The sequence below is a fragment of the Trachinotus anak genome, unplaced genomic scaffold (genome assembly GCF_046630095.1).
Source record: "Trachinotus anak isolate AG129_WGS33_773 ecotype Australia unplaced genomic scaffold, CSIRO_AGI_Tana_v1 ptg000003l, whole genome shotgun sequence".
Taxonomy (NCBI): domain Eukaryota; kingdom Metazoa; phylum Chordata; class Actinopteri; order Carangiformes; family Carangidae; genus Trachinotus; species Trachinotus anak.
The window spans coordinates 18001000-18023482 of NW_027273854.1; the positions used below are offsets into that span (position 1 = coordinate 18001000).

The 22483-nt window shown below is 43.1% G+C and overlaps 1 protein-coding gene across 1 annotated transcript; it reads right to left on the minus strand.

Annotated features, from left to right (window-relative positions):
• Window positions 1-765: 765 nt before the first annotated feature.
• Window positions 766-18302, minus strand: LOC139618383 (myosin-16-like). The gene is made up of 44 exons (XM_071474258.1): window positions 17962-18302; window positions 17721-17864; window positions 17037-17193; window positions 16504-16531; window positions 16293-16389; window positions 16103-16195; window positions 15910-15973; window positions 15604-15702; window positions 14713-14816; window positions 14353-14491; window positions 13960-14061; window positions 13687-13853; window positions 13421-13591; window positions 13151-13327; window positions 12784-12969; window positions 12406-12493; window positions 12111-12228; window positions 11652-11772; window positions 10763-10899; window positions 10596-10677; window positions 10339-10512; window positions 10067-10147; window positions 9654-9800; window positions 9384-9488; window positions 9196-9282; window positions 8941-9086; window positions 8652-8742; window positions 7567-7623; window positions 7303-7389; window positions 6954-7199; window positions 6723-6840; window positions 6506-6633; window positions 6031-6227; window positions 5735-5867; window positions 4946-5162; window positions 4656-4792; window positions 4357-4460; window positions 3402-3594; window positions 3106-3309; window positions 2814-2939; window positions 2495-2665; window positions 2187-2387; window positions 1462-1692; window positions 766-1368 (listed from the first exon to the last, which is right to left on the minus strand). The coding sequence occupies exons 1-43, from the start codon at window positions 18169-18171 to the stop codon at window positions 1495-1497; spliced, it is 5832 nt and encodes a 1943-aa protein (XP_071330359.1). The 5' UTR covers window positions 18172-18302; the 3' UTR covers window positions 766-1368; window positions 1462-1494.
• Between the last annotated feature and the right edge of the window lie 4181 nt (window positions 18303-22483).

Sequence of the window (22483 nt, forward strand, 5' to 3'; positions counted from 1 at the left end):
CAAGATCCAAATATGAATGACTGACTTACTGTTAATCAGGATTTTTATTTGTAGGCTGCAGCACTGCAGACACACTAATCTCCACGCAATCTCCCTCAGACCCGTGGGCCCCAAATTTTCAGGCAATTACTTTGTGGTAATTTAGGGATTTGATTAATAGCACATTTCTGCAATAATATGCGCCAGAAAAGCTTGATGTAAAGTGAGATGATAAGTGCCTAAAAGTGGCTGCTGCATTTTAGCTCAATTTTAAACCCGCATTTAGACTTTTTGGGCCACACAAGCTGTAAACATTGCATCACATTTTAATTTGATATATGCAAACAGTTGACTACTTACACATGCTAAATGCTCCATTCTTTTTATTATTACTATTATATAGTATTTATATGTAATTGATAATAATAATTACATTATTATTATTATTAGAGGTAGAAGAATGCTTAGAGGTAAATATTCTTAAATTAATTTGCATTTAACCACATTATTATGATTTATGTTGGGAAGGCAGTGGGGGCCCCTCAAAGTTGTATCATTTGTGGTGTTAACTGAAGACAGTAGGTATGTAGACTGTAGGTACATTACGTGACTGCCTGCATGAACACTGTTAATGCGGTCTCTTTAGATTCACTCTCATCCAGATTAGATGTTGATATTTTAGTCCATATAATGGCTAAAGAGTCAAAAACACTAAATATAACATTGCTGGATGTCTGCTTCGTCACGCATGAGCCGTTTCCTGTTCACACAATAACGAAAGGACACTTGTCACTTGCTTATGGTTTATTAAGACTGTGCAGCAGGTCACTACTCACACTTTTAACACACAAGCAGGAGCGACACACACAGGTGGGCTCTCTATCGTTGACGTGAGAGCACAGCTTCACTCACTCCTCCCTCCAGCCCGAAGACGCAGACTGAGATGATGCAAGTCACACAGTCACACACATCAACACATTCAACAAACACACACCCTTATTGTCTCCACAGAGACAATATGGGATCCAAAAAAAAACCAAAAAACATACAGACCCATGAGAGCAAAGGGCAGACAAAAGCAAACCTCCATTCTTGACAGGTCCATATAAAACACCTTCAGGTGCACATTCAAAGACTGGAGACACATACAGCACACTCAAGGCAGACTAACAGTAAAACATGGCGTGCAGGCAAAAATAGACTAGAACAGGCTATGTGACCAATCCTGACTACACTCATTAAGACTATTGGTGATGTTAAAGACTTATTTAATTATTTAAGACTTTCTAAGGAGCTCTGTGTGGGCTTTTTAAGACTTTCCTCAGTGTGCCTGTGCTCACACTTCCTCAGTGAAGCGTCCTCTGGAGGGCTGAATGAGTGTGCGTCACTCTGTGGAAGCAAAAAAAACAAAACACAAAGATGAAACACAAGCATGTGTATAAGCACATGCTAAGACATCTTCTCGTGCGTGTATATGCCCACCTGCTAGCAAAGTGTGTGTGTGTCTGTTCCCCTCTACCCATCCTGGTTTCCACTGGTGGGCTTGGTGACCTGCACGATCTCCACCGAGGTGAAGCCCTTAGTGGTTGAGGCTCTGTTCCTGGTCCTCATTTTATTCAGGGCCATCTCTGCCATTTCTGCACGCTCCTCAGCATCATCCAGCTCGTGGATCGTCTTCCTGTACTTAGACAGGCTGCTGTTGGCCTGCTCCTCCTGCAGTGACACACACAAGAAGTTTGTCTTAGTATTAAACAAATGCACACTTTTGTTTGAGGGGGAGCTTTTAAGGAATTTAAAGAAAGTGTCCTCTTTTTTGATTGACATAATTTTGAATATACAAGGCCCCAACGGGATCCATGAACCAAGTAATTAAAAGTGCCACAATTTAAAGGAATTGTTGGACATTTCTGCACATTTCCACACAGACACAAGAGTGGCATCAATCATCTCAGCCATAGAGGATGTAGTCAATGGTACGGTGGCCCTGAGGGCTCATCGCACTGCAAGCTGTGTTGCATTATACAGAGAGGTGTTTCTGTTATTTAGCCGACCCTCATTGCTATAAATGGGGTGGAGTTTTAGTTTTAGATTTGGCAGGGTGTGTGTGTATGTATGTGTAACAGCGAGAACCTGCTCCTTAAAACAAATCATTTTCAGAAAGATATGAAGATGAAAAATTTTAATTCATTGTCACCACTCCTACTCACAGCGTCCTCGATCTGACGTTTGTAGGACTTGAGCTTGTTCTGGAGTTTCTCCACCAGCTCCTGCATGCGCTGATTGGTCTTGTGGTCCTCCTCCGTCTGGAAGGTCAGCTCTTTGAGTCGACGCTCTCCCTTACGGAGGTATTTCACCGTCTCCACGTGGCGCTTCTGCTCCTGGTCCAGCTCATTTTCCAACTCCTTGATCTAGTAGGACAATAAAGGGGAAGAAATGATGCAATCTGCGGATGAGAGGCCTGACCCAGGGGTGTTGTCTGGATTGCTACCATCCCTCAATAAATCCAACTCCTCACCCTGGTTTCCAGTTTCTGGATGGTGCGTTTTCCCGCCTTCAGAGCCTGCTGCTCAGCCTCCTCCAGCTTCAGTGTGAGGTCTCTGAGGTTCTGCTCCTGGTTCTTCTTGATCTTCTCCAGGTGGGCGCTCCGGTCCTGCTCCTGCCGAAGCTCCTCACACAATCGTGTTGCCTGGACGCAGACACACATATCAACGCATTCAATAATTCAATTCAAATTATTTATTTTTTGTAATTTTAATGCCTTTGCTATGAAATGTTTATGTTTGCTTAATGTTCAAATTTTCTGTGTGTCTTTTTTGTGTGGTCAGGTCGCTCACGTCAGTCACAGCCTTCTTGGCTCTCTCTTCAGCAGCACGAAACTCTGAGATCAGCTCCTCATTCTCACTGGACAGTCGGGCGAGGTCGGCCTCCAGCTTTCTCTTTAGGATAGTCAGACTTTGGTTCTAGTGTGAGAGAAAATGAGAGAGGCACAGAGTCAAATTATGAATCACACCAAATATACTGCCTACAACAATTAAAAATGTGGGAAATTAGTATTATAAGGCCATTCAAACCATCCATTGTCTGTATGTGTGTGTGCCTCTGTAGCCTTCCTGTGCAGCCACTTACCTGCATGTTGATCTCACTGAACCTCTCTGTGATGTCCACCAGCTCCTGCTCTATTTGTTTGCGGGCCCTCTCGGACGCCTCCAGGCCTCCTCTCAGCTCCTCCATCTCCCCCTGCATGAGACACAGGCGGCGCTCCTGCAGGCTGTACTTCTCCCTCAGCTCCTCGTGCTGACGGGCGTCCTCATCCATCTGCACCTGCAGATCCTGGGTTAGAGATGAGACACAAGGATTATTGCTGTGGTATTTTTCTACGTGGGTCCATATTCCGCCACTCGGTGATCAAATAAAACTCCTACTTTGATCTGCTGCTGCAGCTTCTTCAGGGTTTTGACCAGCTCAGCGTTGTTCCTGTTAGCATGCTCCAGCTGAATCTCCATCTCATTCAAGTCTCCCTCCATCTTCTTCTTCATCCTCAGAGCCTCGGCACGACCTTTGGCCTCTGCCTCCAGACTGGCCTGCAGCGACTCCACTGCACGTGCATGGTTCTTCCTGGATAACACAAACACACAGGTTGTTGATGAGGAGTAGAGGTTATAAATATAAGCTAATGCTGGCCGGTACAGATACAAATTGTGGATATTGGTGATCAATCAGTACAATTGTGAATGAAGTGAGGATGTTAGTATAGTGCATACATGAAGGTCCCGTATTTGAAGTATTGATATCCATGAGAAGATACAGTATGTTGGTGGTTTTAAGAACCAAAAACCATCTCGTAGTAGATGTAGTTTTACATCTTCTCTCTCAGGCTTCTCTGGAGCTCAGTGAGCCAATCTGTCTTCTGAGCAACAGAATAAAAATATAGCAGATTTTAGGTAAACACTCAGAGAAACCAAATCCCTCAGGGTTGGATGGTGGTTCGGTGGTGGGCGGGGCTTGGGGCATGGCTGAGAGTGGTGGCTGCTTTGTTGTGACATCACAAAGTTGCAGAAGTCCTGAGAGCTTATTTTAAGGCTCAGTTTCTGAATACAGGCTGTGTGCATTTCTCTGTGGACTGAGGCTTTGATACTTTCACAGTATTAATGTAGAACCTAGACCTGCTTTATGATCAAAAACACATGGAAATCTCACTTTATACAATATGGGACCTTTAAGGTCTGTAATTTCACTTACTAAAAAACACATCTCTAATGCATCACATCTTTTGGAGGTGGAGGTATGACTCTTTTATGTGTTTTGATTTAGTTTGTAAAGTGTGTGTTTGTGTGTGTGCCTGGTTCACACGTTACTGCATGTTACAGTAAGTCCAACCTGGTGACTTCAAACTCCTCCTCCTTCTCATGGATTCTGCGGTCGATGTCAGCCTTGACCTGAGCCAGCTCCAGCTGTACACGCACCAGCTTACCTTCCTCCACCTGGAGACACACACACACACACACACACACACACACACCACATTTTGACAACTGAACCTATGAATGGATGCAGGAGTCCCTGGTTTACTCTATCATCACCTGCACATAATCTTTCATCGTCTTTCCAAAATTCATCTACTACAGTGACAGCTCACACAAGCCAAGTTTTTTCTTGGCAATAAGCGCGCTCTGCACCTCTAGTGACGCTTCGGCTTCCTCCAGGGCCAGCTGCAGCTCCTCCTTCTCCACCTCCAGTTTCTTCTTGGCCTTCTGCAGCTCGTGGACGCTGCGGCCTCCTTCACCGAGCTGGTCCACCAACTCCTTGATCTCCTCTGTGAGGAGAGGGGGTACGTTGTCAAAAAAAACATGTTGCAATACATTTGTATTCAGGTTTTATTATCCAACTTTGAGCCTTTTCAGGATACCATCCCTTATCTCTCATGTTTCCTGTTATGATCTATTGAACCACAGCAGTTTGAAGGCACCTGAGAGGGTTTTGTTCTCCTTGCGGACCGTCTCTATATGATCCTGGCTCTCCTCGAAGGCCGTCTTCAGCTTGTAGAGCTCTGTCATATAGGAGCGACTCTCCCTCTGGCTGTTGTCCAGTTCCAGTTGCAGCTCCTCGTTCTTCTGGCTCCACTCGGCCGCCAGCTTGTCGAAAACTCGCTGCTTCTTATCCAGAGCTGCTGCCGCCGCGTTGGACTAGTCACACAAACACAGACAAAAGCATCTTCTCATGCAAAGACGTACTTTTTCTGTCAGTGCATTTACGGAGTGTACCTAACAGCTTGCAGTTAATTAATCAGTTATACATTTTTAATCTTTTTAATCTTTTTTTAATCTTTTTTTTTATTGATATACAGATATTGATAAGTAGGTTGTAATTTTCAATGGAAGAGAAATACAGTGTTTCGCCTATAGGATACGAAGAACAAATTTATTTTAGATTTTGACAGTTTCATATCATTAGGAAAGACGCTACAGAAGCAATACGGTATAATTGATTATTGGTTATTATTAACTGATTATTGAGTTACAATACAGTTTCTGGTTACAGGATAGAGTTGGTCAAAAACAGGCAGCCTTTTGGGATCTATTAACCTGTGATGGCCATTTGTTCTTTAAAACATACATACATTAATTAAAGAATATATAGCTAAATTAATCAATAATGCGTCACTTACAGAAGTATGAGAGCTAACAAATTACTCTGGTGACGGTTGAAGCCAGGACTCTGTGTGTGTGTGTGTGTGTGTGTGTGTGTGTGTGTGTACCTTCTCCAGGTCTATGGTGAGGTCCTCCACCTCTCCCTGCAGCCTCTGCTTGACCTTCTCCAAGCTGGCAGCTTTGGCCTGGGCTGCCTCCGCAGCCTCCTCAGCCTCCTGGAGACGCACTGCCAGTTTGCGCCTGGAGAAGAGTGGGTGGAAGGAAAGAGGAAGAGGGAACCGTGGGATTAAATTATCAACAAGTATCAACAATAGTTCATTTGTGTTTTCACCACCACCATTTATTAAACATTGGTTCCCCTTTGATTTATAGTGGTAGTTACTGTATCTTGTATTTAACCTACTTGGTCTCCTCCAGCTCCTCAGTGCGGTGGATGGCGTCCGTCTCGTACTTGCTCCTCCAAGAGGTGACGTCAGCGTTGAGCTTTGACACGAGGCGCTGCAGCTCCCCACGAGCTTCCGACTCCTCCTCCAGCTGCTCCTTCAGCAGGGAGAGGTCATGGCGCGCGTTGGCCAGAGCCACCACCGCTGTGTTACGACCCTACAGAGAGGGAGAGAAGTCTTAGCTGTGGATTTTATTAGAGGTCTGATAATCACTTTGTCAGGGGGACAGATGGACAGTCACCTAAAGGTCAGAGAGAGAGCTGAAACTCAAAACTCAGCTGGGAAAGTGTCACTGAGGAAGTGACTGAACTGGGCAGCTCCCAGTTTCCCAGAGAAAATATGTACGTATATCACACATTTCTTAAACAAGGTTAAACAGATGTGTGTGTGTGTGTGTGTGTGTGTGTGTGTGTGTTTGTTTGTGGTGACTTGTACCTTGTTCTCCTCATCCACCTGTCTCTTGAGCTCATCAATCTGCAAGGTGAGCGAGGCCTTCAGCCTGGTCACCTGGGTCAGCTTACTCTGCACGTCCTCTAGCTCCCGGCTCAGATCATTATTGTCCGCTACACAATCAAACAAACAAAAAAAAAAGGATAGATGACAGGACTATACCAAACTCCAAAGAACTGTGTATGTATTTGTGTGTTCTCACCCGTCAGATGGATTTTGGCCGTGCTGAGCTCAGTCTGAGTGCGCTCCATCTCAGCCAGGCGAGTGTTGGCCTCTGCCAGGTTGTCCTCCAGCTTATGGGCGTGGGCCTCCGAGTTCATCTACACATGTAAACGCACAGAGGCAATAACAGAAGAATGAATAGTTTATATTCTTGTATGATATGTTTGGGTGATGGAGTCATTCACATCATTTTTCTGAAATAACTTTGTACCTTTGCTTTCTGAGTGGCCTCCATGGTGACGTTGAGATCTTCGATCTCGGCCTTCATGCTCTGTTTGTCCTTCTCCAGTTTAACTTTCAGTCTGGTCAGGTTCTCCAGCTGCTCACCCAGCTCTGCCATCGCGTCCGAGTGCTTCTTCCTCAGAGCCGCTGCCGTGGCCTCTGATTGGAGCGCTGCCTCTTCCAGCTCCCGCCTCAGCTTCAGCAGGTCCGTCTCCCGCTTCCTGTTCTGCTCAATCTGAGGCGTCAAGCGCAGAGGAGGTAGTGGAGGTTAGACAGGCAGAGGTCATGTTGGAGTTCAGTGTTACTCTGTGGTTGATTGACAGCTGTCAGACACTCACCTGGGCGACGGTGGCTCCTCCCGCCTCTTCCAGCCTATCACTGAGATCCTCCAGATCTCGTGACAGCTCTGCCCTCTGCTTCTCAACCTGTCAGAGAACAGACAGAGAACCAATTTTAATCTTGAAGAGCAACATGCAATATCCCATCTTTCAGCCTATTTATGCTGGTCAGCATGTGAATAAATGATTGTAGTTCTCAGTCATATATCAGGTTTGAACTAAAGTGTCCTGTCATGGCTGAAACTATGGATGAAGCTGCTGTACCTTGGCTCTCATGGCTCGCTCAGCCTCCAGCTCCTCCTCCAGCTCCTCGATGCGGCCCTGAAAGAGAAATGGAGGAACACATGCTTGAGTAAAAAAAAAAAAACGACATTAAAACTTTCTATCATCATTGCTGTTTATCGCCCTCACTTCTGCAACTCTAATTTTCATTTAATTGTTTTTACGCTCACTGATTTCTTCACACATTGGTTATTGTTTTAACAGGTTTTCATTTACCGGAGGAAAAACACTTAAATCAATAGAATCAGTTTTCGAGAAAGCCATAAACGTTTTAGAAAAAAAAACACCTTAAATTCATTATTGCAATATACTGGAAAATATAATCTATTGAGTTTTGAGAATAAAAAAAATGTAATTGTGCTTGTTTTATTAATAAGATTTTGCGTGGACTTGCGTCACCACCTTTACATGGATTAATTAAAGAGAGGGTCGACAGTGGCATTGGCACCAGGGCAGCCACTAGAGGGGACTGTGAGGTGCCTCATAGGATCACCACATATGGACAAACTGTGCCATCACGACAGGGAAGTAAATATTGGAATGGCTTTCCACTTGCAATCAGGAAGTGTCCGACACATCCCACCTGCAGACACGTCTCCAACACCGGCTGAAGTCAAACCAGATCTGTGATCATTTTTAAATCACTATGCAACAAAATAAATTTGTCTTTGTGTTTGTGTCCTCTATGTTTTTAGTTGTGTATTGTGACTTGTAATGATTTGTATGCGAAGGCACTATGGATGTAAATTAGCATTTTTGCTACAGTCCGGGCATGTTTACATTGTGTATTTTGTACTGATGTTATTTACAGTAACATGCACAGTCATTATTAAATAAATAAACAAAAATAAATACATTTCTTCACCATTTTGGAAGACCAACCAACCACCTGTCATTGTCATTCCTGCTAGCGCAAGAATAATTACAAATTCAGCTCAACATTTTCAGGAACAACATCTACAGTGACTTCTCAAGTTCAGGCTTCTCATCATCTGCTACCTGAAATCAGCTGCTGCAGCGTGAAATAGAATAAAAGCCTGTGGACTCTTGTGCGTCTGACCACAAACCTGGTGCTCTTTGAGCTTGCGGCTGAGCATGGAGCTGAGAGCTTGTTCGTCTTCCAGCTTTGAGTTCATGTTGTTGATCTCAAAGTCTCTCCTGGATGAACACAAACAGCAGAGGGTCAGTACCCACTGGGACTGACAGTGTGGAACAGAGAATGAGGCGCATACACAGATATAAAGTCACTGTATAAGAGTTTGCTCAGTGTGTTTTAAGTACAGAGGAAGTCAGAAACTTGTCAGCTTGTGTGTGTGTGTGTGTGTGTGTCTGTGCGTGCAGGCCTTTCTCTCTCACTTCTTGATGACCTCCTCCAGGTCGATCTTTGCATTCTCCATCTCATTCAGGTTCTCTATGGTCATCTTCAGGTCTCCCTCTGCCTTCCTCCTCGCTTTCTCCACCTCCGCCCTGATCCTCTTCTCCTGCTCCCAACTGTCCTCCAGCTACACACACACACACACACACACACACACACACACACACACACACGATTTAGACAGTAATACAGAGTATATTCAGCTGCAGGTGCAGACATTCTGTCAGGTCTCGCACCTCGTTCACTTGGGCATTGAGCTTGCTGTTGGTCTTGGTGAGATGGTTAACTTTGTCCTCTTCTGTTTGCAGATCCTCCACAGTTCTCTGAATACGTTTTAAAATAAATCAGTCGTCATGAAACTCATACAAATAAAATTTAAAATTAGTGTGCATGCATGTTCTCCTGTGTGCATGTGTTTGTCTACCTGTTGCAGTTCCTCCAGAGCTCTCTTTTCCTTCTGCAGCTTGGCAATATGGTCGTCTCTCTGGCTCAGGTCACCTGTCAGAGTCCGCACCTTGAAGTCCAGACCCTAGAACAAGAATTCAGTGGTAAAATCAAAATCTTACAGACAATATCCTGGTTTTCTGTCCATTAATCCAGATGGCTCCAGATACACGCAGTGCCTGGAGATATTCAGTCAAATGAACTGTATCTCCACAGCTGCTGTGTTTCATTTCATCCTCCTCTCCTTTACCTGTTTCTCTTTCTCAGTCTTGGCCAGTGTGGACTCCAGAGACTCCAGGTCTCTCTTCAGCTCATTCAGTTCCCCCTCCAGCTGCCTCCTCTGGCCATGGAGGGAGGCTGTGTTGCCTTCTTCTTCCTCCAGGCGCTCACGCAGATCCTGAATTCACAGTTTTAGTCACAATAAACCAGTTAGCTTAATCTTTGTTTTCAAGACATACAAGACTCCAGAAGTTCTTATTTTGGTCCTGTGAATAAACATTATACAATTAACACTGTCAGTAAAGTCACTGTTAATCGTCTACATTGTCAGCAACACTAATGTCAATTTTGTAGCAATCACACCTTATGTTGTTTGTTGCTGTATCACCACATCATCTCAACATGCCTACAGGGAACTGTTATTTACTGTTAAAGGTAAATTACCTGTACTGACTCCTCCAGTTGCACCTTATGGTGCATCAGCTGGGTGCAGCGCTCCTCAGCATCACCCAGCGTGTCCTGCTCCTGCAGGGAGACAAGGAGATAAAGTGTGTCTCCATGTTCACAATTATTCAGGTGCAATGACAGAGAAAGCTCTGGAGTAAGAATAGTTTATGTGCCATATCTGCACACTAACTCAACACCCCCAAAACAAATTCAAGGGACATACTGTCTTATCCTCCTGTAATCTGAACTGTGTGCAGACGTGCACTTACTGCAGCCAGTGCCAGGGCCAGGTCGTTCTTCTCCTGTGACAGAGTGACCATCTTCCCCTCAAGATCTTTAATCTTGCCCTCCAGCTCCTTGACCTTCTCCACTGCCACCCTCAGCTCCTCCTCCTTGGCCTTGAAGATATCCTCCTGACGGGCGACCATCAGCAGGGGCTTCACCTGGGGGAAATATGCCGATGATGAAGGTGGTACTGATGAAGATAATTAATTATTTGTCAGGAAGGGAAATTTTGGCTTTTTACCTTAGTGTAGAGTTTCCACCAGCCCCAGAAGCGTAACTGAAGGAACTTCCTCACATTGCGCTGTATCACCATCAGTGCAATTCTGCAGAAAAGCAGAAACACTGTTAGTGCTCACAAACATTTAGGGGGAAAAACTGCTGTGAATACACACACAGACACACACTGACCGTCTGTCCACCATCTTCTTAAACTCAATCCTCATCAGAGTTCCTCTGAGTTGAGCCTGCAGCATGGTTATGATCTTTGCCAGGCGCTCGTCACGCATGTCCTCCAGCTTCGCCAGGACGCCTGCACGGAAAAACACCTGGAGAGGGAGGAAACACAAACAGGTGAGGGAGGAAGAGGAGGAAGAGAGGAAAATTATTATCATTTATCGACTGCACATTCCGCAGCGTAAAAATGAGGGATTCAGGTTTGAAGTGTTTTATGCACAACATTGACCAAATGACTGAAAATGCGATGATGAGTGAGGTTTCTCCACCAGAGTGGATGATGTTTGATCACACAGCAAACTGTATGTGCACTAGATAATTATAAGTGGAATTTTGTTTGTTATCTATACATATTAGAGTATGCTGGCATACTATTCTGTAATAAGTAGTAACAGTGGAGAATATCTCAGATGTATTGGCCCTTCACTGAAGAATATATCAATTATTGACACTTCAAAATATATTGTAAAACATGATCACATAGGCTACTGTATATAAATTGTAGTATATTGCATTTATTATGTGTGTTTGTGTTTTTAATCAGAGATGATACTGTTTTGTGTTTACGATATTAATATCTGTTTATGTGTGTTGTCTCTCTCGTAATTCATTAATTTACTCATTTGACTATTGCAGTTGGTCATGGTGGATTTTAATGTTTGAACGCTTTATTCTCTGTTGGAAGTGACTCAAAATTGCACGTAGGTGCAGTATACCTGAGTAAATGTATGTAGTTATAGTTAGTAGTAGAAGTTTAGTTACTTTCCACCCCTGTATCTCTGCCAGCATGAGCGCGTTCACTTGTATAAATAAAATATCACAACAGTGATCAGCAACAGCATACCTTACTGTGGCCTATACGGTACTCCATGTTATCCAGACCAACAGAGCTCAGGAGAAGCTCAGAGGCCTTCTTGTTGTCAACGAATCCCTTAGGGATGACGTTGGGGTTGAGGATGTAGTACCTAGGAGACAGTAGGAGCAGAAGGAGAAAGGAAGAACAGAAGGGAAAGGGGGAAAAAGGTTTGATTCAACTTATTTGAGACAAACAAAATTCTGGGAACTGGGATTATAGAATTCCTCAAAAAATTATGTTTAGAAATAAACTGTGTGCTGGGTCAAGGTTCTGAATTTAAGGCAAATGGAGTATCAAAGACTTTTCCAACACAGTTTCATGTAAAGGCTGTAAAAACACATCAGACAGAAAAAGACAGAAAACCAAATATATAAAATTACTGCAATTTAAAAAAGGAGATGGATACTGAAATAATGGAGATCAATACAAAAGTGATGGGAGTCAGACCTCTGTTTGAATTCTGGGTACTGTAGTCTATTTGGGAATCCTTTCCTGCAGATGCGGATGCCCTCTAGTACGCCGTTACAGGCTAACTGATGCAAGATCAGATGATTATCTGTAACACCTTCACAACATGAAAGAGAGAGAACGTGATTGTTAAGGCCCAACATTTCCAGTTGATTGAACACATTCCTTAATTTAGTGAACACATTTTTACTGTTTGAGATACACTGTGTACTTTGACATTATGACAGAAAAAACACGTGTAGATCAAACAACACCCACAGTCTTCACCACTGACCTGACTTCTTGAACTCATTGGGCACGATGCAGCGGACAAAGTGAGGAGCAGTGCTTCGCAGGGTGCTCATCAGCTTGTTCAGTTGTTCCTGTGAAGCATAAATAGTTAACGGACTCCTGTGATGTGTGTTTGTGAGCCTATTGTGAGATATGCCTCAGTGTGTGGTTTTGCAGTTGTGTTTTATTAATTTATCTACTTTAGATCAAGCAGTGTGGTTATTGAGCTTGTTTCTCCCTTTAATTTTGGTCAGGACTTGAGTTGGGTTGTGGTAAATTACGCTTCACGATGAGACCGGGCTAAGAGATTACTTCTGGTCTATGTGCGCCTGTATGCCCATGTGAGTACATGTAAGCATCCCTGTGTCTCTCTGTGAGTTACCCTGTAGAAGTTGGAGACAGTTTGGAAGGAAGACCCTTTCTTCTGCTTCTTAGTTCCTGCAGCAGCCTCCTCCTCTTTGAAGAGCAGAGCCAGCAGGGGCATGGAGGACTTCTGGAAGAGTCCCACCACCGTCTCATTCAGAGGGTCTTTGTTCTTCTCCAGCCAGCAAGCGATGTTGTAACCCACCTGTGAAAGGCATAAACATCTTAACCGCGCCCATGTTCGCATTAAAGTTACATGTCCTGCTATAAATACAGAGATGTTACTTGACTCTGTTGACAGAGCGGACGCACAGACACCTCTACACCTCAAACACAGACACATACCAGACCCTAACATCTAGCTATACGTTAAACCCAGGACTCACAGTGCCGGCATAGTGCACCAGTTCAAAGTGGGCCTCAGCTCCTTTCCTCCCCCCTTTCGGCTTGAGGAAGTTGGAGGACTTGCCCAGGTGGTTGTCGTACAGAGCTGCTTTGAAGGTCGCATCTGTTGCCTTTGGAAACACACACTGCTCCTCCAGGATGGAGAAAATCCCCATAGGCTGGAGAGGACAGAGAGAGGAAAAATAGGATGTACGCAACGTACAGTGTACTGTATATCCATGTTGTCAGCTGTGTATTTGTTAGTGCGTTACTTTTTCCAGCAGGTCGATACAGGCCTGCAGGTCCAGGCCAAAGTCAATGAAGACCCAGTCGATGCCCTCCTTCTTGTACTCTTCTTGCTCCAGCACAAACATGTGGTGGTTGAAGAACTGCTGCAGCTTCTCATTGGTGAAGTTGATGCACAGTTGCTCAAAGCTGTTGAACTGGAGACAAAAGACAGGTTTGGATCATGAGATGCAAGAGGATGAGATGAAATAACTTGAAATACAATCCAGCACACAATCCATCTGCATCCCACCTCAAAGATCTCAAACCCAGCAATGTCCAGCACTCCTATGAAGTACTGCCGCTGCATCTTGGTGTCCAGGGTCTTATTGATCCGGGTCACCATCCACTTGAACATGCGGTCATAGATAGCTTTTGCCAGAGCCCCGATGGAGTACACACACTGGTCCTGGTTCTGACCTGAGTTCAAATATTGGACTGTGAGTAAGTGCGCTGTCCCCGCTTGTTGAAAAGTCATTGTTTTCAAGACATTTTTTTAATCATCTAAATAATGTGCTTGTAATACCTTTGGTCACAAACTCATTGCCAACCTTGACCCTGGGGCGCGTTATGCCCTTCTGCAGCTCCCCAGAGTTGATGGCCATGAGGTGAGCGACTTTGTCAGCCACTTTAGGAGGGGAATAAGAGAAGGGATAAGGAATTAATCAAATTATTTTAACATATGCAGAGACAGTAGGACACACAAATAAGATGGAGATCAATGGAAGGAAGAAACAGTATATAGAGTTTGAAAAATATGAGCAGGGACACCAGAATGAAAGGGCAGGCTTTAGGAGAAATGTCAAAAGAGAAGGAGAAAGATAAAAAAGATGCAGAACTAGGCCTTATGGACAGGGTAGAGAGAGGTAACTTGATGAAGAAAAAGCCAGACAGAGAGGAAAATGTGGGATTTTTATACCCTCAGTGGAATCCACATCAGCCTGTTCCTCTCTGGGTTTCTGTTTGAACTTCATGTTGCCGAAGTGCATTATGCCTCCGGTCAGCTTGTACACGCTCATCTTCTCCTCAGGAGTGAAGCCCAGGACATCAAAGGCTTCCTGTGTGCACACAAGCATAGAGAGAAAACAGAAGAGAGATTACTAGTGCTGCACAACAAAGTTACAGAAAAAGAGGCAACAGCACCATCAACAGGCAAATTCATTTGTTTGACCAGATCAAGTATTTCAGTTTTAATTAGTGATTTAAAGACAAAGCACAGCACGAAAAACTCAGGCAAAACTATGAATCCAATCATGAGAGAGAGCAAGTGTTGACTCACATCAGTGAGCAGCAGCTCCTCTCCATCATCCATGTTGTCCACCACCGTGACTCCCTGACACACCCACACATACTGTTTGGGGTCTGGGTTCAGCAGCAGAGCCCCTGGAAAACAACGCATTTTCATAACAATAAGACAATGATCATTTGTCTCCCTGAAAGCAAATCCCACTGTTTAATGGATGTTGATTATTATTAACAAAAAGTATCAGAGCTCTGTCAGATGAGCTCAGGTGCTTTCATCAACACCACCAGCAAATGTGTTCATTTGAAATGATTTTAAACTGGATGTTATTTAACTTTAATATGTGATACAATATTCTTCACACATTTTTTTATTTTAGTTTATTTTTTAGGTGAATTTGGTGAAGTTTCCCTTCATTACTAGTGGCAGAAGTTTGACATTTCAACTACTTTTAGTGCAATGTTTCAACTGTTTATGTATTACTTTTAACTTTTTCCACCATGCATTCACTACATTTAGCTGCACCATTTTCCCATTATTTTTAGCTGACTATTTGTATACACTGCTTTACCCATTACTTCCACTTCTATTTCCACAGTTAATGCACTACTTTTAAGTATTTTGACCATGTATTACCTTTAGCTTCACTGTTTTCCCATCATTTTAGCTAAATATTTCAACTATGTATACACTACTTTTGTAAATTATCCTTTAATCATTTATTTCCTTTGTCAAATGCAGATGTGAGAAACTGTCTCTGATGTTACAAAGAAGAGGAAAATTCTTCAACATTCAGCGATTTCACAATGTCGACGGTAAAACAATAGGGTGTCTCCAGCAGTGGAATAGATCCCTACTTTATTATTTCTGCTTACATTCACTTAAATTCAATATTAACTAGTGACAGTGCAGCTTTATGTCTCTCACCCATGAGTTCTGGCTTCCTTCCAGAAAGGAGCTGGTAGAAGATGTGGTATCCTCTCTCACTAGCCTGCTGGGAAATCACTCTTGACTTCTCCAGCAGATCTGATGCACAAACACACAGAACAGACACACCAAGACGCACAGAGATTATGAGGTTATTCATCTTAATTATTTACATGTTACAACTCATTTTTTTATAGAATGATGAAATATAGCCCATAGAAGCTAAGACTGGGTGTTTCACCAAGGTGCAATAATGCTGGTAAAGCCTGATCCAAAATAATAAGACAATAAATTAAATCCACTCACAAGTCTCAATATCAGCACCAGCCAGCTTAGCTGTTGACCCAAAGTGGATGCGAATGAACTTTCCCTGAAACAGACACATAAGTGTGATTCCCGTTGATTTGTGATTGTACTGTTTTTTTTACATGTTCGACCAATTTTTGTGTCCTTTCATGATGTAAAACATGATCATATATTTATGTGTATGTGTCCTTACAAAGCGTGAGGAGTTGTTGTTCCTGATGGTCTTGGCGTTGCCAAATGCCTCCAGCACTGGGTTAGCCTGAATGATCTGGTCCTCCAGAGACCCCTGAGAGGAGAGGAGAGAAGAGGAGAGGAATTTACATGATTTATGTAAGACAAGACAAGCAGCATATGAAATGATGTCTGTGCACAAGCACACTTGCCTTAGAGTCTGAGACTTTGCTCCCAGAGGCTCCAACATTGGCAAAGTACTGGATGACCTTCTTAGTGTTCTCAGTCTTGCCAGCACCAGATTCTCCACTGGAGGAGAGACGCCAATAAGGATTTAATAATTGTGAGACATGCAGACTACATGGTATACATCATTTGTAGGGGACTCTTTTTTTTAGAAACAAAAGAATATGATGTCCTTACGTGATCAGCATAGACTGGTTCTCTTGCTCTGTGAGGTCAGGACATAGAGATGGCAGGAGAGGAGAGAAACAGAGAGAGTGTGAGTGAGGCGAGAATAATTACTGCTGATTTCCCTCTGAGCAGATCAGAGGACTGCTGATGTTCTCTGTCAGCAGTACCAACAACACAGACAGCTGTCAGCTCTCCCCTGATGCCACATAATGGCTGTAAAGTATTTTTCTACTCCCTGAGCAAATCATCGCACGCCACACTGATTACACACCTCCAGCAACTGCCCCACTCCCTCTTTCCACATATAACTGTGTAACAACTTTCAGGCAACTCATCTCATGGGGGATATCCCAAATTACAACATACCACTTGCATGCTACTCTCCCCTCTTTGCCAGTTTCACCTCCCTCCTCTCACCCATCAATGACCTATGACTGATTAAAATTTCTTCCTTCCCTTTACCCTCTAAAAGCCTCCCTCTGTGTCTTTCTCCTCATTGCTCCACATGTAACATTTCATTCTCGCCATCGCCCTCTCCTCACCCATCATCATGTCGTGGTAAGCGTTGTCAGAGATGGAGAAGAGGTGAGGAGGAACTTCACTGCGTTTCTTCCCCTTGTATATCTGGGCCACTTTAGCGCCGTAGATGGGCAGCCATTTGTACGGGTTGATCGTCACACAGAAGAGGCCTGAGTAGGTCTGAAAGGAATAAAACGCTTGGTAATATTGTCGACAAACTTTCACAAATGTGGCCACATCTGGTTCACAGACACCTTCAAACTGCCTGAATGTGTGCTACTATTTGAGTTTGCACTTTTCCCAGAATGCATTTTAAAGGGGTTCATCCACTAATTTAGTTTTTCACTTAGAATTGGAATGGATTGAGCTCCAAAACACTGAAAACTACACTTCCCATAATGCAAGTCAGGATATACATATTAGTATAGTTTCTGATCATAAGCTGAAATAACCCTTATGACATCGCTATGACATCATCAGGGTTATTTTTCTCAGACTTGACAAAACTCCTCCAGAGACACAGAAGACGTAACTGTGGCCTGAGTTACTCTCCATGCTAAATAAATTGATATTCATGTGTCAAATCGGTGGAATGCCCCTTTAATAACCCATGGAAGTGTAGCTGAACGTAGTCCAATCAGCTTTTAGTCCTAAGTGTCAAAACAGCAACGTAACAAAGTTTTTTCTGCTGTCATTAACAGACTTACATAGATCCTCATGCTGACGTAGCGGCTGCGCAGGTTTTCCAAGACGCTGGCCTCGTTGAGGAAAGTGAGGTTTGCCATGTCGTTGGCTTGGTAGAACTTTGGAGGGTTCATCTGCTGAAGATCATCCTTCCTCACAGTCACAGTCTGATCAGAAAGAATAATCATATAATCATACGTATCATGATCAGTCGTTTATAGTAAATATCTATGACAAAATGCACAGGTTTAGTCTTCATCTCACAGTGTTCTTGGTGGTCTTGACGGTCACTTTGTCCCCATCTTCAGACTGAATCTCCCCAGCAAGAAAAGCCTCCTTCTCATCTTTGACCCAGCAGGAGCGCTTGATGTCATATGGTTTATTCATTGCATCCAGCCGCTCCTTCTCTAAGGGAACCAGGAACGGCATGGGGTCCACATCGTCCCCACACTCCCCTTTATATGCACCCGGCATGGCTGCTGCTGCTGCTGCCACCAACACACACCAACTGATTGGCTCACCTACCGACTGGCTGCTGCAGAGAGAGTCTGCGTTAGAAATAGATGGAGAGGAGAAATAAAGCTGTTATAAAGTGAGAGGAAGGACAGTGGCTGTCAGGTCAGCAGGCTGATACTCACCAATGCAGGAGGCAGAGGGACGCTCGGGAGGAGTATGAGTGTGTGTGTTGAGGCCATGCTCTTATATATCAGACCTTCTCCTTCCTGATATGGTCACATCTCTAAAACCAGCCATCACCCTGAGGTCTCATCCCTCCGATCTGTCTGGCAGTGCAGGATCTGGGAATTCTTCAATCTGCCTCCCTCCATTTAGGGTTTCCCTGGAAAGCCATCACTCAGGCTGAAACCATCTCCTTTCCTCACTCCATCTATCTTCTCCATCCCTCTGCCCTCAATTTTCATCCCGCCATGCCTCTGCTCTTAACCATCAATTGCTTTTCCTTTGTGCGCCCGATGGGATTTGGGATGAGTAAGGCATCTTAAATTAAAACCATTGACACAGGGAAAAGCAATTTTTCTCTTAATATATTTTTTGCCTTTTTAGAATAACCTATTGCTCTACAGACTAACCAATCCCAATTTATTTTTAAATAAACCAGTATGTTTTATGACTAACTAGTACTCACATAAGAGTGCATGGCATGTTTATCACGTTATCTTTACATAATCCCTTGCGGACTTCACAGGACAGCGTAGAGGCATAAACAGATTTGTGAGGCGGAGCTGAGTTTGGTTAAAGGCCAGCTGTGAGGAGGCTGAGTCAGGTCTTGCCAAAGTATCTGACACACATAAAATGAGAAGAAAATTCCGGTGTCCACCAAAGCCTGTTCTGAGGCACTTTGACAGAGACGACACTCTTTTTAGGATCACTGTTGCAGTGGTGGAAGATGTAGTCAGAGCGCTGAAGTTGAACAGTGTACAAATATGCCATTACACTAGAATCCTTCATTAAAAATCTTGCATTATCAAAGTATCTAACCGTTATTAGGTGAATGCACTGTAAGTGTGAAAAGTAAAAGTGCTTCTTATGCAGAAGAATTGCCCCTGTCAGTGAAATATTATTTTAGATGACATTATTACATTATCAATACTGATGTATCAGTGTATGCTATATTTTACTGTAGCAGCTGGTCAAGGTGGAGCTATAGGTCTCTGTTTTATATACATTTCACTAGTTGGGTCACATGATACATTTTAGGATGAGGAAAAAGAGAAAACAACGCTCAGCTTCATTTAAATTTGACTTCCTCAGACCTCAGACAGAGAAATTTGAAGAGGAAATCACCCTCTGGTGGAACTGCTAACAACTGCAGATATCTGACATTTCTGTGAGGGGTGAAACACCAGTTTAACATAGCATTGTATTCTATGAGATTGTCATGTGTTGTTTTTTTATGTAAAATTTGAATTTATAAATAATTAGTAACTATGTTGGTCAAATAAATATAGTGGATTAAAAATACAATATTTATCTTTGAATTCAAGTCATGTAAAATTTTGAAGTAGCATGAAATTGAGATATTCAATCAAAGTACAAGGACCTCAAAACTGTACTCGAGTACAGCACTTGTGCAAATGTCTCATCCAGAGTGGAGATTCCTCAGAACTGAAGCAGCTGTTGCTCCTGTTCCCCTGAGGGGGCACTGATAGACACAGCCTCACACTAATCACACACTCTTACACACACACACACACACACACACACACACACAGAATCAGCCTCAGATTTAATGGTTTGACTAAAAGTCCATAATTTCATTGAGAATTTTCTGGTATTACACAGATTTTAAGAGCTAATAGCACATTTTCACAGCGTATGAAATCTCTTTCCCTGTGTCCTTTATCTCCCCCCCCCCCCCCCCCCCCCCTCCCTCTCTTAGCCTAATAAAACTTTTTTGCTGCTCTTTTCGTCTTTATTTAAATATTTTTGTGGGAGAAAAAAAACCCTAATTTCAACATCCACTGTGATTTCCCAACTGCTCTGCGCAAAGAATGACTTCATTAACTGTGTTTGTGTGTGAGTGTGTGTGAGTGTGTGTGTGTGTGTGTGTGTGTGTGTGTGTGTGTGTGTGTGTGTGTGTGTGTGTGTGTGCATGTGTGTGTGTGTGTTCCCAGAGGTAGCCTATAACTAACTTTGTCTCTATGACTGGAATTATCTAAGTAGCTGTGAACACACTCAGCTGGTCTCTGGGGCTCTTTGAATGACACACACACACACACACACTGCGTACATACACCACATAGACATGTGCGCGTGCACACACACACGTAGATGTGCACACATCCACACAGACATACACAATCACATAATCATACTAACAGCTGTACATGACCGTTTTGGAGGGATAAACTAATTTGTGTGTGTGCGTGCGTGTGTGTGTGTGTGGTATTGCCACCTGTGGAGTGTTGACATAGTTAAACATACAAATATATACAAACACAAGCGGGAATTGGACAGATGTAGTATAGTTGGAGATGAAAAATGGGAGGAAGACACTAAGAGGAGGGACGGGGTACAACAAAAAAATAAATGAAGAGGAAATGAGGAGGAAGGCTGAAATATCATCATCATCGTATCATATCGTATCGTCATCGGTTCCAGACTCAGACACACCAACAGACAAAAATGGATGTAAAGGTTAAAACTGCACGTTTGTGTTTGTGAGACAAAGTGTGTACTTGTGAGCCCAGTCTAGTGTCCGACAAGCCGTTTCACTGCTTAAGTGGATTTACTGTGCCCTGTAAACAGGCTGGTGAGAAGGTCCATTGTTCCAGCAACTAATACAGCAGCCGTGCAGCTAAACCCAGTGCTGCTAAAGAGCCAAATCCCTCCAGCCGTTATCCCCATCCACCCAGCTCTCCCTCAGCCTTCACCGGACTGTACCAGTGTTTCAGCCCACCACACGCTATAGTTCACATTCCTGACTAACAGATTCTAAAACATAGATAAAGTTTTGCATTTACTTCAACTTCCATGCAGCCACTATTCTGATCTGCAGATCTAACTGCAGGGTATCGTGTTAAGTCTTCATCACGTTGCATTCAAGTGCTTGTGGGGAGCTCCAAAAAGCAGATGCCTCTCACGATTCAGAACAACAACATGTAGTACATAGTATAGCAGTGTTTACCTTAACATTAACTGTTTTCATTGCTGGTGATTTTTCATTAAAATGCTGATCATCTTAATTAAGATACAGTGTTGTGGTAACAGGTAAACTGTGTAAAAACACAACCTGTGCTACTGAGTTGATCAGTTTTGCTGTCATCCACTGCTGTTAGTCTCAGTTCCCACAGGTTGAGACTTTATTTCTGGATGTGGTCCCTTGGGCTAAACAGCAATGTAATTACACCCTAACATCTGTTTCGGGAAGTCAATGTATCTATTTTTTCCCACACAGATTTTGGAACGAAGAATAAATACTTCAGCTCTTTTTGAATGGGGGTAAATCTATAGAACAGAATAGTATAGTCTTTTCACAATGTTCCTGTGGTTTTCTTGTTTCTCTGTTTTGACCTTAAAGGTCACAAGATCACATAAGGGCATCCATCCATATTTACATGAACTACTATTGATGTTTTGGACTTGAGCAGTTAGATAATGGAAACCTGAGTAAAAAGTGGTAGAGTGGGAGGTTTAATACTGGCATCAATTAAAAACAACAAGCTCTTTTGAACAGGGAGATTATTGATGAGAACGACACAACTGACAACAACAATTTATTCATTGATTGGGAGAAGAGAAATAAATGTGTAAAAGAGAGTAAAATTCTCTTTGGAGTATGAATTTTTGTGACTAAATATCCAGGAGCTGGTGGTAGCCTCTTAAAGAATTTATTGGGAGACTGGGAGAAAGCAGAAAACAGAAATCAGTGCTAGTTTAAACAGCTGGTGGTGTATAGATGTTTGAAATGGAGAGGATAACTAAAAGACAAACTTGCTGAAAATTTGCTCAAGGTGTGGGTGAATATGTACAATCAACATGAGTCATTGATCGTTGATTTTTATCTTATGTTTATTACCCCGTCGCATTTCTCTATTAAAATATAATGCGATTTTTTTGTAATTCTTAAAACGTAAAATGCGTTGTCAAGTACTGGCAATGAGCATAAAGAGATCAGGGGAAATTCCGTTCTGGGTGTAATGTAGAATACAGAATCTAAAAAAGAAAAAGTAAACCCTGATCTCTGAGCGTCTCCCTGAAAGAACAAGGTCTTCGCGGGCACGCCCACGCTTCCCGGACACGAGCACGTAACGCTATACCCGTTAAG